This window comes from Bos mutus, chromosome 18, assembly GCF_027580195.1.
Source record: "Bos mutus isolate GX-2022 chromosome 18, NWIPB_WYAK_1.1, whole genome shotgun sequence".
In the NCBI taxonomy this organism is placed as follows: Eukaryota; Metazoa; Chordata; class Mammalia; order Artiodactyla; family Bovidae; genus Bos; species Bos mutus.
Window position 1 is genome coordinate 36,381,982 of NC_091634.1, and position 12,977 is coordinate 36,394,958.

Consider the following 12,977-nt stretch of genomic DNA (forward strand, 5'->3'; position numbering starts at 1 on the left):
GGAGCTCTAAAAACCCACCCAGGGGTGGTGAAAACTTTCCCTCCAGGGGATTAACAAGTCCAGCCACCTGTGCTTCCCTTTGAAGTCAGGAGGACTGGCCTGCCTCAGGTGAGTTCTACAAAGAAAATTGGCAGGGAACTGGCCGGGGGGAGCCGTTGGCTAACTGGGCTCAGAGCTTGCTCTTCTGAGCGCTTGGTTAGTGTTCCCAATGCTCCAGGAACAGCGCCCATCTCCTCTTCTCTACGAGCCTGGCCTGAGCCAAGGAGGACTCACTGTTACTTGAACCCATACCTACAACACCAAACTTTACCTATCCCCTCCCCCGTACTCCATCCCACACACTCCAGCCCTCCAGCCTCTGCTTGGTTCAAGCCTCTCTCATATCCCAAGCCCTCTGCATGTGCTGGTCCCTCCATTCTTCAGCCTGTAGCACTACCTCCCTCTCCATTAATAGAAAATCTGTCTTTTAGGGTGCAGTTCAAATGCTGCCACATGCTCAAATCTCTCCTCTCCCCTAATCTCCCACCTCAGGCTCCAACCTGCTTCCTGAGTGTGTCCCCACACCAAACCCCCTTTCCTGTCCTGTCCTCTGTTCTGCGCTCTGTTCCCATGCACCCGGTGGCAAGGTCCTCCAGGCGAGGGACTGAACCTCCCAGGTACCAGAGGATATTTTCTGGAACCCATGTGTCTTTGCAACACACACTGACTGAGCACCCCAGAGCCGGGCACCTGGGGGCATCTGGACCTCCCTGCTGTTCCCAGCCCCCATCCTCCTGTCTACGTCTCTGCACCTCTCCCCTGGGGAGACCACAGGAGCCACCAGTAGGGTTAGCCCTTCCTGTCTGGGAGACTGTCTGCACCCTTCAGACCCCTTGCCCCGTCCCCTTCCTCCTCTCCAGAGCAGACCCAGTGTCCTCTTTTGATTCCAGCCACTGTACCCGGGATGTGGTTTCCAGCAGAGTGGCTGGCACTTCTTCAGAGGGGCCCAAGGCTGAAGTTTCCTGGTCATCAGCTTCCAATCTGGCTCCCCACTCTCCTGATCACTGGCCTCTACTCCCAGCGAGTAACTTCTCGCAGGGAGGGCTGCTCAGATTGTCACAGGGAGCCGGAAATCCGAGCCCCCTCCCTCGCCAGCCCCCAAGTCTATTGGAGCCCAGGGAGCTCCTTTCTTGGGGGGAACGGAGCGATACTGATAGAAGGGCAGGGGCTCCAAGCTCCCTTTCTTCTTCTGAAGACCTGACTAGAGCTTGACTCCAGCGGGCCGCTCCCCCGACCACATCCCGGCAGCAAGCGCTCTACCCACCCCGACGCCGGGCCGCGGAGACTCAGAGAGCAAAGCCGGGCAGGGCACCGCCCCAAGTCCTCTCCCGGGGCCCGGCTCCGCACAGGAACCCGCAGCGCACAAGGTAGGAATTAGCTGGTGTCCGCACCCTCTCCTCCTGCGCCAACCCGAGACACCCCAAAGCCCTGGCCGCCGCCACCGCGCCGGGCTCCTGCTCCAACTCGGAAAGTAGCGGGCGGCGAGGCCGCGCCGAGGGGCGGCGGCCGGGAAGGGCCGGCGGTACCTGTCAGCAGCTCGATCTTGTGTCCCAGCACCTTCATCTCGGCGTCCGGCGCTGCCCGGCTCGCGGCTGCGGCGTCGGGGGAGTACGCTCGGCGGAGCCAGGGACAGGAGCGCGGGAGGCGAGGAGGGAAGCGGCAGGAGAGCGAGGAGCGGAGCAGGAGGAGCCGCCGGGAGCGCTCTCGCCGCCCCCTATGCCGCGCTCCCCCCCCTCCAAATAGGTTTAAAAAAATCCACCAATTGCACGACCGCGCACCCCTAAAAGGCGCCCGCCGCCACCTGGTCCGGGTGAACTCCGGGAGGCGGAGAGAGAGCGCGGGGTGGGCGCGGGTGACACTCCGCGAGGCGGCGGGAGAGGGCCCCTCTGCCCGCCGCGCTTACAAAAAGGCCCTGCCGCCCCCGATGTTGCGATCTGGGAGGCGCGGGGGGGCGCGGTGCGGCGGGGCCCTGGCCTTGGCGGAGACGGGGGTGGTCCCCGTGTCGGGCCGGAAAGGCGAAGAGGAAGAGCCCTGGCGGGGTGGAGTGGGGTGGGGAGGAGATGCCGCCCTCCTAGGCGAAGTGTGGCCCGGCGACAAGGCGGCCGGCTCGCGGGTCGGGGTCGCGCGCGGGGGCTGCACCGAGGCAGGGGGGCCAGCCGCGGCTGCAGTGGCCGGGGGGTGGCGGGAGATGGGCCTCGGGGCGCTGCCGACTCACCTAGAGAGACGCGAGCAAGACAGACGCGCAGGCGGGGAGCCAGGCCTCCTCGCCGCCGCCGCCAACGCGCGGGTGCAGGTGCGGGCAACCCGGGGCCCCTCCGCAGAGCCACCGCTGCTGGGGGCGGGGGCCGGGCGGGGGCCGGGCCGGGGGCGGTGCGCCGCGGGGGGCGTGCCCACGAGGGCGCGGGGAGGGTGGGCGCTAGTCCCGGTGCTGCGCCGGGCCTGGGGGCTGGACCCGGGAGGCGGTTCCTGGGCGCGTGGCTTCCGCCTCCCGCGGCGAGCTAGACGCCGGGACACCCGAACCCAGCGCAGAGCCCGGCTTGATCGGCCTGTTCCTCACCTCCTGCAGGCGCCCGGAGGAAGGGTCCCCGCTGCTCCGAGTGCGCCGGGCGCGGTGGGAGGCCCCGCCCGCCCCGCCCGTCCCCTGGTCGCCGCGCCGCGTCGAGCTCCCGAGGGAGGGAGCGGTCTCTGCCCCAGTCTTTGTTTAGATTCCCCGGGAGCCGGAGGAGACAGCACCCCGCTCCCCCGCCCCGTCGCTGGCTGGGAACCGCCGGGGGACGTCCTGGGGTGTCTGGAAGAGCCAGGTGCTCAGCGGGGCTTTGGGTCGTCGTCGCCTGTTTGCAGAGCCTGAGGGTTTCCTTGGGGAAACTCATGCGGGAGTAACTCCAGGCACAGGTGTTTGGGGCCCTCAGGTTCCCCCTCCCTACCCCCAGAGCTTCCTCCCCACCCCCCTAACAGAATGTGTCCAAGTCCCTACTCTCCGCCATTCACCCTCCATCATTTGAGCCAGTAGGAACCTGGGGACCCCTTTGGTCCTCACGCTCCCTCTGGTCAGGCCCAGGGACCTTGCTCTCACCTGTTACCCCAAGAGAGGGAGCGCCAGCGTCCCCGGATGGAGTCCTACTGTAGGGAGAATGGGAGTGGGATGACCTGAGAAACTTTACTTGGGGGAGGCAGTTCAAGTGGAGGGCTCCTGGAGACCAGGGTTCTACCCGGGTTCTGCCACTGACTTTGGGCAGGGCTCTGCCCCTCCTGATTCCAGCCTTTCTGGGGCACAGTGACTGTGTGGGACCAGGTCATTAGGGCAGTCTGGGATGTTTCAGGCTGAGAGGTCAATGGGATTCTTCAATTGGATCTTTATCTGGACTAGTTTGTAGTCCTAGCTTTCCCTCAACTCCAGCCTTCCGAGGAAGCTACTATGATCTTGAGTTAACCCACTCTCCAATGTTTAGGAAGCTGGTAAGACTGGGTGGCCCTAGATGGCGTGCATATTCCTGCTTGGGGTGCAGTATATAGACTGCAAGCTTGGGTTCTCCTTACAACTCTGGGGCTCACCTTGGGGAAATCCTTGCCTCTCAGTTTCCTCCTTTGCAGAGGGGATGCTGAGGGGAGGTGGTGACAGAGTAAACCTCTACATCCAAAACACCCAGGAAGCCGGTTCTATAGATCCAAGTCTGGAGCTGGTCCTTAAGAGCACAGGCTGGTTCTACAGTTTCCTGGTTGTGTGACTTATCCTCTCCGAGGCTTCATGTCATACTCTATGAAACTGGGATGATGCTGACCTCAGAGGGTGCCTAAGAATTCACTGATGGCATAGAATGCTTTAGTATAGTGCCAGACTCACAGTTGAAATGCTCAGTAAATAGTCCCTATGATTACTGATGATAAAACTGTAATTATTGTATTAGAGATTCTTTCAGGCTTTTCTGAATTCTACCCTTTCCAATAATTTCAGAGCTAGTCACTGAACAAAACTGATTGCTGATGGTCTAGTAACATAATTCACAAGGCCTAGCCTGTTTTAAATTCCCTGGCAAATTCCCGAGGGAAACAGGCCCCAGGAGGATGTAAAAGACTGATAACAGATTTGACACTGTGACTCAACTGTCTCTGTGCAGAATGCTGTCTGCCAGGGACTTGAAGTAATGTGGACAACCCACCTGGCTCAGAATCCATGAACCGCAAGTGGGCATTCAAGGGGTCAGGTTGAGGATATGAAGTCCTAAGAAAATGTAGCGACTCAACAGATGATGAAGCAATGTGATTGTATGAACACTGCCCTCACCGGGGCCTATTGCATCAAGGAAAGTTGTTTCAGGTATAGGCAGGGAGGGGGGCTCTGAGCCCTTCTGGAGGAGTCAGTCACTCTAGGCAGAGGAGTCCCAGCTGAGTCAGTAGATGGACAAGGTCTCCATTCCTTTTTCTCCAGGGCTCTTCTTCATCCTTGTGATGGAGGCATGGTGTTTGGAGGCAGGTTGGGTGGCAGAGTTTTTTATATATATATATATATTTTTTTTTTTAATTTTTATTTACTTATTGGCTGTGCTGCACATGGGTTTTCTCTCGTTTTGGCGAGTGGGGCTACTCTCTAGTTGTAGTGTGCAGCTTCTTACTGCGGTGGCTTCTCGCTGCAAAGCACAGGCTCTGGAGCATGGGCTCAGGAGTTGCGGCACCTGGGCTTGGTTGCTCTACAGCATGTGGGATCATCCCAGACCAGGGATGAAACCAGTGTCCCCTGCACTGCAAGGCAGATTCTTAACCACGGGATCACCAGGAAAGCCTCTGGCAGGGTTTTTAACAGAGGAAAGCAGGGCATGGCAGATGGCCAGGGTGTTGGCTGGGACAGGGGGCCTCTAAGACATGTCCCTCAAGCCTCACTCCTCATTACGAGAAAAAGGCTGCGAAAGTTGCTGCCCTCTCTGGACTTCCCTTTTTCCCATTTGTAGACCAGGGAAGAGACTGCCTGCACCTCAGCTGCAGACAAGATCCAGCCTATCTGAAGATCTCTCTGGGCCTTCATTTCCTGATCTGGAAACTCAAGCAAAGATATCAGTCTGGGTGGTTGCAGGAACTAGAAACCTACTCTGTCTGGTGTAAGCAAAACAGAGCTATGTTAGAAGGATGGAGGGCAGCCCTGGGGATCTCAGGATGCAGGCCCAATCCTGAAGCACTGGTGCCATCCCCCCACAGATACTACCACAGCACCGCCCCTGGGCAGGATGTGGGATACTAGCATCAGGACCATGGCTGCCTCTGAAGCCAGAGGTGCTGTGGCCGCTTTGTCACCAGGATGAATTGTTCTTATGGTCTTGGCTTTCTTATGTTACCAGATTCTAATTCACAGACAAGAATGGGATGTCTGATTGGAAGTGCCTGGACCACGTATTCTGTCAAAGCTGCAAGGGAGGCTGGGAAAAGGTATTTTCAGTTCCTCTAGTGGGAGGTGGACCCTGCCTCATAGGAAGGGCATGTCTGATGCTGTTGGCCAAGAGTGACCAGTGCCCACTTCAGATAATGATGGACTCGTTATGAAACTGCTGTGAGATGACGCACACGGGCCCTCAGCTCTGAGCCTGGCATGGAGGGAACACATTATCCTAGGTCGTTGAAAGTCATATCACACTGCCAATCTACAGTGTCAGGCAAGGATGCTCCTACATCCTTCAGTCTTTGATTTTTCAGCAGGTGAAAGACACAAGGACCTTGAGGACAGTATGGCTCGCTGCCCTTCCAGATGCAGAGGCAGCTCTGGTCCCGCTGCCAGGAGGACAGGTGACTGTGTTTTTCCATTGTGGTGATGAATTGGGCTGAGTCACCATCCTTCTCCAGTCCCCTCGTGACCATGACTGGGAGCAAGTGAAAAGAACCAGCAGGTGGGGTCAGGGGTGCAGAGGAGCCTGGGGCCATGGAAGCTTCCTCTCTTAGCAAGGGGAGGGTGAGCAGAAATGGTCCCCCCCAACACACACAACTAACCCTCCCTACTCAGTCATCATGAGTCAAATGGCCTCAGGGAGAGAAGAGAGGATCCTTTCTCTTCTTTTACAGGCTTGGCTGAGTGCCTCTTTGGTGCCAAGATCTGTGCTGAGTGCACTGGAGAAACCAGAGCAGATCAGGCACTGACCTTGACTTTCAGGTTTGTGCACCAATGGAGGAAGCCAGCTCAGAGTCCCATAATCTGGGTTCTGAGCAGACTCTGCTGACATGTGCAGTTGAGGTTCCTGTGCAGTACAGTGGGGGCCTGGAGGGGTCAGCAAGGGCTTCATGGAGGAAGAGGCATCTGAGCCTGCAGAGAGGCAGAAGGTCAGAGGATGGAGATAGAAGAGGGGGTGACTGGGAGAGATGATCCCTGAATCCATCCATCCATCCAACACTGGGTCAGCCAGGCCCCGTGATAAGCTCAGGGAGGCACAGAGCTGAGTGTGCTGCAGTCTTGCCCTCTATCAGGAGCTCCTGGATTTACGTGGAAAAGGCTGGGTGTACATGAGCAGATGATAAGGAAGCTGAAATGAGCAAGTGGGCAGCGGTGAGAGCCTGCTCTCAGGCACTCTGGAATTTCACTAGCCACCAGATTATCTGCTCCCTGCTCCTGGGCCACCCTGGACTACTCACTGGCTATGTCGCCACCTCCTTTTCCCCATAACATGGAAAGACCCCCATCTCCCCCAGCAGGGTCCACCCTTTGCTCTCCAGGAAACTCCAGACACCCTACTCTGTCCTCCCCCATCCCAGAGGACAGCAGAGCACCCACCAGTTCCCTTTGAGAGTGCTCTCCATCTCCCCTGGAAGCTTTACCAGACATATGCAGCCCCAGTATATGCCGAGTCCAGCAAAGGGGTGATCTGATAATACATCTTTAAAATTCCAAAAGTCATCTATGCTCAATGCAGAACACTCAGTGCAGAGGAAAAAATTAAAACCACTCATAATTCCATTGCCTAAAGATGACCAGCGTTCACATGTTAACACTGGGGAGGGGTGGGGAGGGGTGCGTCCTTCAGCACTTTGTGTTTTTTCTCCAAGGAATCATACCGCATATATTTTTGCCACTCTATCTTTTTTCACTTGCCAGTATATCATGAACATTGACCCTGATAAAATTACTCTTCTGCAATGCAATTATAAGAGCTACACTGTCTTTATTGTGTGAAGTGAAGTGAAAGTCGCTCAGTCATGTCTGACTCTTTGTGACCTCAGGGACTACACAGTCCATGGAATTCTCCAGGCCAGAATACTGGAGTGGGTAGCCTTTCCCTTCTCCAGGGGATCTTCCCAACCCAGGGATCAAACCCAGGTCTCCCGCATTGCAGGCGGATTCTTTACCGCCTGAGCCACAAGGGAAGCCCATTACTGTGTGGGTGCTGCATTATTTTCTGAGCTAGTCCCACAGTATTGGGCATGTAGGAATGTTTCCAATTTTTCAGTTAGAAACATTGTTGCTAGTAATTTATGCCAAGATGCTACTTTGCTCACATCTCTTGGATGACCTCCTAAGGCCACCCTGCAGCCTCCTTTTGCTTGGCTACTTGACCTCTGCCCTCTCTGACCTCTGCCAAGGTCAGCCCATCTATCCTTGACAGGAGACCTGTATTGTGGTGCCCTGATTGGCTTTGTACCTATGCAGGTTCATTCGGGCATCCTCCGGGAAAAGTGAGTGATTATCCCACCTTCCCAATTGTGCTAATTTCATTTTAAAGCCTAATTTTTTTTTTTGATCTTGTACTTGTAAGCTGTTACCAATGGGGGAAACTGAGCTAAGGGTACACAAGACCTCTCTGTAATTCTTTTCTTTTTTTTGGCAACTTCCTGTAAATCTATCATTACTTCAAATAAAACTTTAAAAAAAACAAACAGAAGTTCAGGTAGTCCTGGAGGGATCTATTTGGCCCCAGTTTCAGGAACTAATGTTTTTAAGTCTACACTTTGTCACAAGGACCAGAAATAAGAGTTCCCTGCTTTAGTTTCCCCTGAAGGGTGGGAAACACCCCAGGGAAAGACAGCTCTCCTGGTGGGTGGTGGGTGGCTCTCCAAGCTTTCCTGGATCCTAACTCTGCTGCTGGCCTCAATCATGAGCTTCAGGGGCCTGATCAACCCTGCTTGCAGTGGGAAGGGAGAACAAAGAGGGCAGGGAGGAGGCACAGCTTCCCCCACGGATCCCAGGGAACTCCTGGGTAAACAGCAATTTGCAGCAAGCAGACAGAAAGCTAAAACTTGCTCTTTGGAGGACAGCTAAGCCATTCTCCTTCCAAAGAGGACAGACAAGTCTGGAGAAGCCTCTGTCCTGAAGTTCTGGAGAGAATGGCCCACTTTCTACAGGGTGATTGTCCCGACCCCACCCCAGACCTGAGCTAAAGCCGTAGGATGAGCTGGGGTGCCACGCCCCACACCTGGGTTAGCCCCTAGGCTGAGCCGCCCCGGGCATTCTGCCCTCCTCCAGTGTTCCCACAGTGTCCTCGGCACCATGATAACAGGGTTGGGTGGAGTCAAAGGTTCTAACCAAGTTCCCAGAAAATAGAAACTGAGGAACTGACACAGGATGCTGTGTGGAGGGTTCCCAAGACGACCCTCGAGCTTGATTTACTAGAAGGACTCACGGAACTCAGAAACGTCACTTCCCTCATAGTTACCATTTACTGCAGTGAAAGGACTCAGGTCAAATCCCTAAAGAGAGAGAGGTGCATGAGCAGAGTCTGGGAGACTCCAGGCGCAAGCTTCCAGGCGTCCTTCTCAGAGGAGTCACACACAGGCACGGTCAATGCTTCCAGCACTGGTGTGTCACATCACAAGTGGCGTATCAACCAGAGGTGCGCGCCTGAGCCCCGGGGCGCAGGGTTTTAATTGGTGCACACAGCACCAAGTGACTGACCTGAGCTACTCGGGGCCCCAGAAGTGAAACTGACACAGTGTGGCCCAGGGCCACACAGGCTTTCCCCAGAGGTCACACTGTGAGCATTCACTGTCTGATCAGACCCTGCAGTGTGGCCCAAGGCCTTAGACACACAGGAACACTCCTGTCAGGCATCCAGACCACCAAGAGCCAGTCCTTTTGTGGGAAAGAACAGGATTTGAGCACCCAAGCCTGCAGAGTTAACCCCTTACGGCATTGATGACAATCACTTATTTTGCCACTTACATATGCAAACTGTCATCTGTTTTCACTGTGATTTCATACAAGGAAGGAGGCTTAACTGCAAGAAGGTAGTCCAGACATCCTGGCATGATAGGCCCTAGCACTCCCCAAGAGAAGATAAGTGGAATCCACATGGTTAGTTTTGCAGGTGAGAGAAGGGCCAGGAGCCACGAGTGTGCATCAGGAATCTGATATACATGCTATTCTATATCCACACAGTTTTGTCCCCAGTCAAGGAACAGATGAACTGGGAAGCTCCCTCTGGCTCTGTGTGAGCTTGGGTCAGATGTCCCTATTCTTGGAGAAGAACAGGCTCTGCTGAGGGTGGGAGGGCTCAGTCTGGGACCCTCCCTGAAGTGTCCAAGCCAATTTGTCCTTTCTTATCTGGAGCCTTGCTGGTGTTACAGCTTATCCTGGGAAAGAGAGGAGCCGGTTCTTTCTAACAGTCCCTGCCCTGGCCCTTAGCCCAGACTCCAGGCACCCCTAGGTCAACTCTAGGGTAGACCAGATCTTCTATCCATCTCCTTACGGTCCAGCCTTCATGCATGGAGCTGAGCCATCAAAGCCTAGGCTGTTGGCCTGAGCAGGCCTTGAGATGGGGAGTCAGACAGCCTTTGGTAAGATCACAAACCTGCAGAGTTTCCTCCTCTCTCAAACAGGTCTAACAAATAGCAGTAAGGAGTCAAGAGTTGCTGACTAAAGAGCCCTCAGCCCAGGGCCTAGCTGGGGCCCATTGACTAGTAGCTCTTAGGACAATGAATTTTGTGGTCCCAGGCACAAGATATGGGGGCGGGTGGGATCCCTGTGATGAGAACAGTGGGTGCAATGACACATCCTGCCGCCTCGGAGCTGGGTGTTTATAAGCCAGGGGTCCCTATGGTTTCTGGACTTTGGAAGTAGGAACACAGCTCATGTACACAGCAGGAAGAGATCTGATGGGCTGTTGGGGTATCATGAGGATGGAGAGGCCTGCTCACCCCAGGGCCTTTGCACATGCATTCTGTCTGCCCAGGGACCCCTTCCTTCCACTTCCTATACTTCCCTGGGCTAATCCTGCTCATCCCTGGGGGATGTCAATTTAGACTTCACCTGGTTCCCTTCCTCTGTGCTCCCACCATATCACATTCTCAATAATAATACCACTAATCATCGTCTACCATTTAGGAAGCCCTTACTGTGTGCCAGGTACAGTGCTAAAGGCATTACCTACATATAGTATCTCATTTGATTCTCCCAACATTTTGAGAGATAGATACATCTCTTGGTTTTTTGATTTTACAAATGGAAAAACAGGTTCAGAGAAGTAAAGTCATTGGCTTCACTGTATAATGGATGTCTGTGTGCCAGCCCATCTCTTCCCTGGACTATGAGCTTCCCAAGGGCAGGGCTTGTGTCTTGTTGGTGCTTGAGCCTCAGCACCCAGCACTGGGCTACTTAGGATGGGCTCAGTAGGTGGGAGTCACCACCAGTATTTGTTGAATACATGAGTGATTGAGTGAATGCTTGCAAAGTACTGATGCAGTGCTTGGCACACCATGGATGATCTGTGGTTAGCAGAAAAATGCCTTCCCTCAAATACATCTGTGTCCTCCTCCCTGGAGCCTGTGAATATGTTACATGACTTGGCAGAGGGGAATGAAGGTTGCAGATGAAATGAAGTTGCTAATCTGCTGCCTTGATAGTAGAGAGATTATCCTGGATTATCTGGGGGGACCCAATATAATCACATGGGACCTTAAAAGTGGGAGAGGGAGGCAGGAGGGAACCAGAGACACGGCAGCATGAGGACTTGGCTTGACCGCATTGCTACCTTTGAAGATGCAGGAAAGGGCCACGTGCCAAGGAAAGCAGATGGTCGCCAGAAGCTGGAAAAAGCAAGGAAATGGATTCTCCTCTAGAGCCTCCAATAGGAATGCGGCCCTGCCAACATCTTGCTTTTAGCCCAGGGAGACCCATTCCACACTTCAGGCCTCCAAACCTGTAATAAAATTGGTGTGATTTTTAAGCCACTAATATGGTAATTTTTCACACCAGCAATAAAAACCAGTATGGTGCCCAGTGCCTGACACTGGGGATCACACTTAGTGGTCACTTATTAAATGACTTGAGCTGAATTGGATTATTACTGTATGTACTTCACTATCAGGAAAGATAGACAAGAAAAAAGGATTTTTGTATATTTTGGATATATTGCATCAGAGGCCTATTGGAAAAGATCCTGATGCTGGGAAAGATCAAGGGCAGGAGGAGGTGGTGGTGGCAGAGGATGAAATGGTTGGATGGTATCACCAACTCGATGTATATAAGTTTGAGCAAGCTCTAGGAGATGGTGAAGGACAGGGAAGCCTGGTGTGCTGAGTCCATGGGATTGCAGAGTCAGACACGACTTAGCAACTGAACAACAACAAGAATTTGGGTTACAGTTTGATCCTGAGACCAAGCCATTGGCTCTGCAGGCTGAGTGGAGGAGGGGTCACAGAGAAGGACATGAAGGGTTTTCTAGGGGAAGGGAGCCCCAGAGTGTGAGTGAGCAGTGCTGCCGGCCAGTAAAGCCAGCATCCTGGACAACTGCCCATGGCCTGAGGACTGAGGGTGTCATCTCCGGGTGCCCACCTGCTGCTTCCGTAAGCAGAAGGGATGCCACGCACTGGATCTTTTCCTCTGCAGGCAGGTCCCGACTTCACCAACTCTTCACCAGCTCAGGCTGCTATAACACAATACCATAACTGGGTGGCTTAATAAACAGATCTAGAGGCTGGAAGTCTGAAATCAGAATGCCAGGAAGGTCAGGTCCTGGCGAGGACCCTCTTCTGGGTGGCAAATAGCTGTTTTCTCACTGTGTCCTCACGTGGGGAGGTGGGGGTGGAGTAGAGAGAGCCCTCTGGGATCCTTTCATAAGTGTGCTAATCCCATTTATGAACACCCCACCCTCATAACCTTGCCACCTCCCAAAGGCCACCAACTCTTAATACCATTGCATTGGCTGGAGGCCTTAGGACTTCAATATATGAATTTGGGGGACACAACCATTCCATCTATAACCAGCCCCACTGTGTAAGTCCCAGGATGATGCCAATTCACTGGAGAGGGGGCGGGAAACAGCCGGCTCTTATGTCCTTCTCTGCTGTGCTGAGCATCCTTCACCCACTCAGCCCTCATAGTGACTCCATGTGATGGGTGCCATCATTATCCCCATTTTACCAATCAGGAAACTAAAGCCTAGAAGGGTAAAGTCAGGGCCAGAAATTGGGGCTGAACGAAGGCAGGGGGGCTCCAGGGTCTCTGCTCCTCCCCACTGGGCTCTACTGTCTCTGGATGGAATGATGATTCTAAGAGCAATAACGCCGCCTAACATTTGGACCCTACCTTTCTGTTCTCAGTCATCCTCTTCCTGTTGTCTCTTGTCCTCCTCCCAGTGGCCAGGCATATGATGAGTGCCCCTGGCTTAGGTTTGGGGAAACAGAGCCCATGAGAGGGAGGTCACGGCCTCCCTCAACTCAAAGCCAGGGTGGGATTCCTTCCTGGGTCCCTTGGCTCCAAAGCCAGAGTCTCTCCTACCAGCTGCCCCCTGCCTCACCCGATGCATTATTTATGGCCCATTACTTACCTCCTGCAGTCGCCCAGATGCTGCCTGCCAGGGCTGTGACCTCACTGCGTCCCCTGGAGAGGACCAAGGGCAGCTCTCTCTCTCTCATCCTCTCTCCTTGCTCTCCTCCTCTTTTGCAGCCTCTTTGGGTCTTGGCAGGCTCCTGGGGTGTGGCACAGCTGGTCCCCTCTTCCCACCCAGGAGAGCAATTTCCTCTTTGCCCAGCCA

At 54.4% G+C, this 12,977-nt stretch overlaps 1 protein-coding gene across 5 annotated transcripts in view; it reads right to left on the minus strand.

The window, feature by feature from the left end:
- Positions 1 to 2,617, minus strand: part of NDRG4 (NDRG family member 4) — a 42,940-nt gene extending 40,323 nt beyond the window's left edge. The window contains exon 1 of one of the 5 annotated variants that reach the window (XM_070388339.1): positions 1,566 to 1,932. In XM_070388339.1, the coding sequence (XP_070244440.1) occupies positions 1,566 to 1,602 (37 nt within the window). In that variant the 5' untranslated portion in view covers positions 1,603 to 1,932. Of the gene's footprint in view, positions 1 to 1,565; positions 1,939 to 2,254; positions 2,466 to 2,596 lie in introns of those variants that run through there. The other 4 variants (XM_005899905.3, XM_070388337.1, XM_070388338.1 and 1 more) reach the window with 4 other exon arrangements.
- Between the last annotated feature and the right edge of the window lie 10,360 nt (positions 2,618 to 12,977).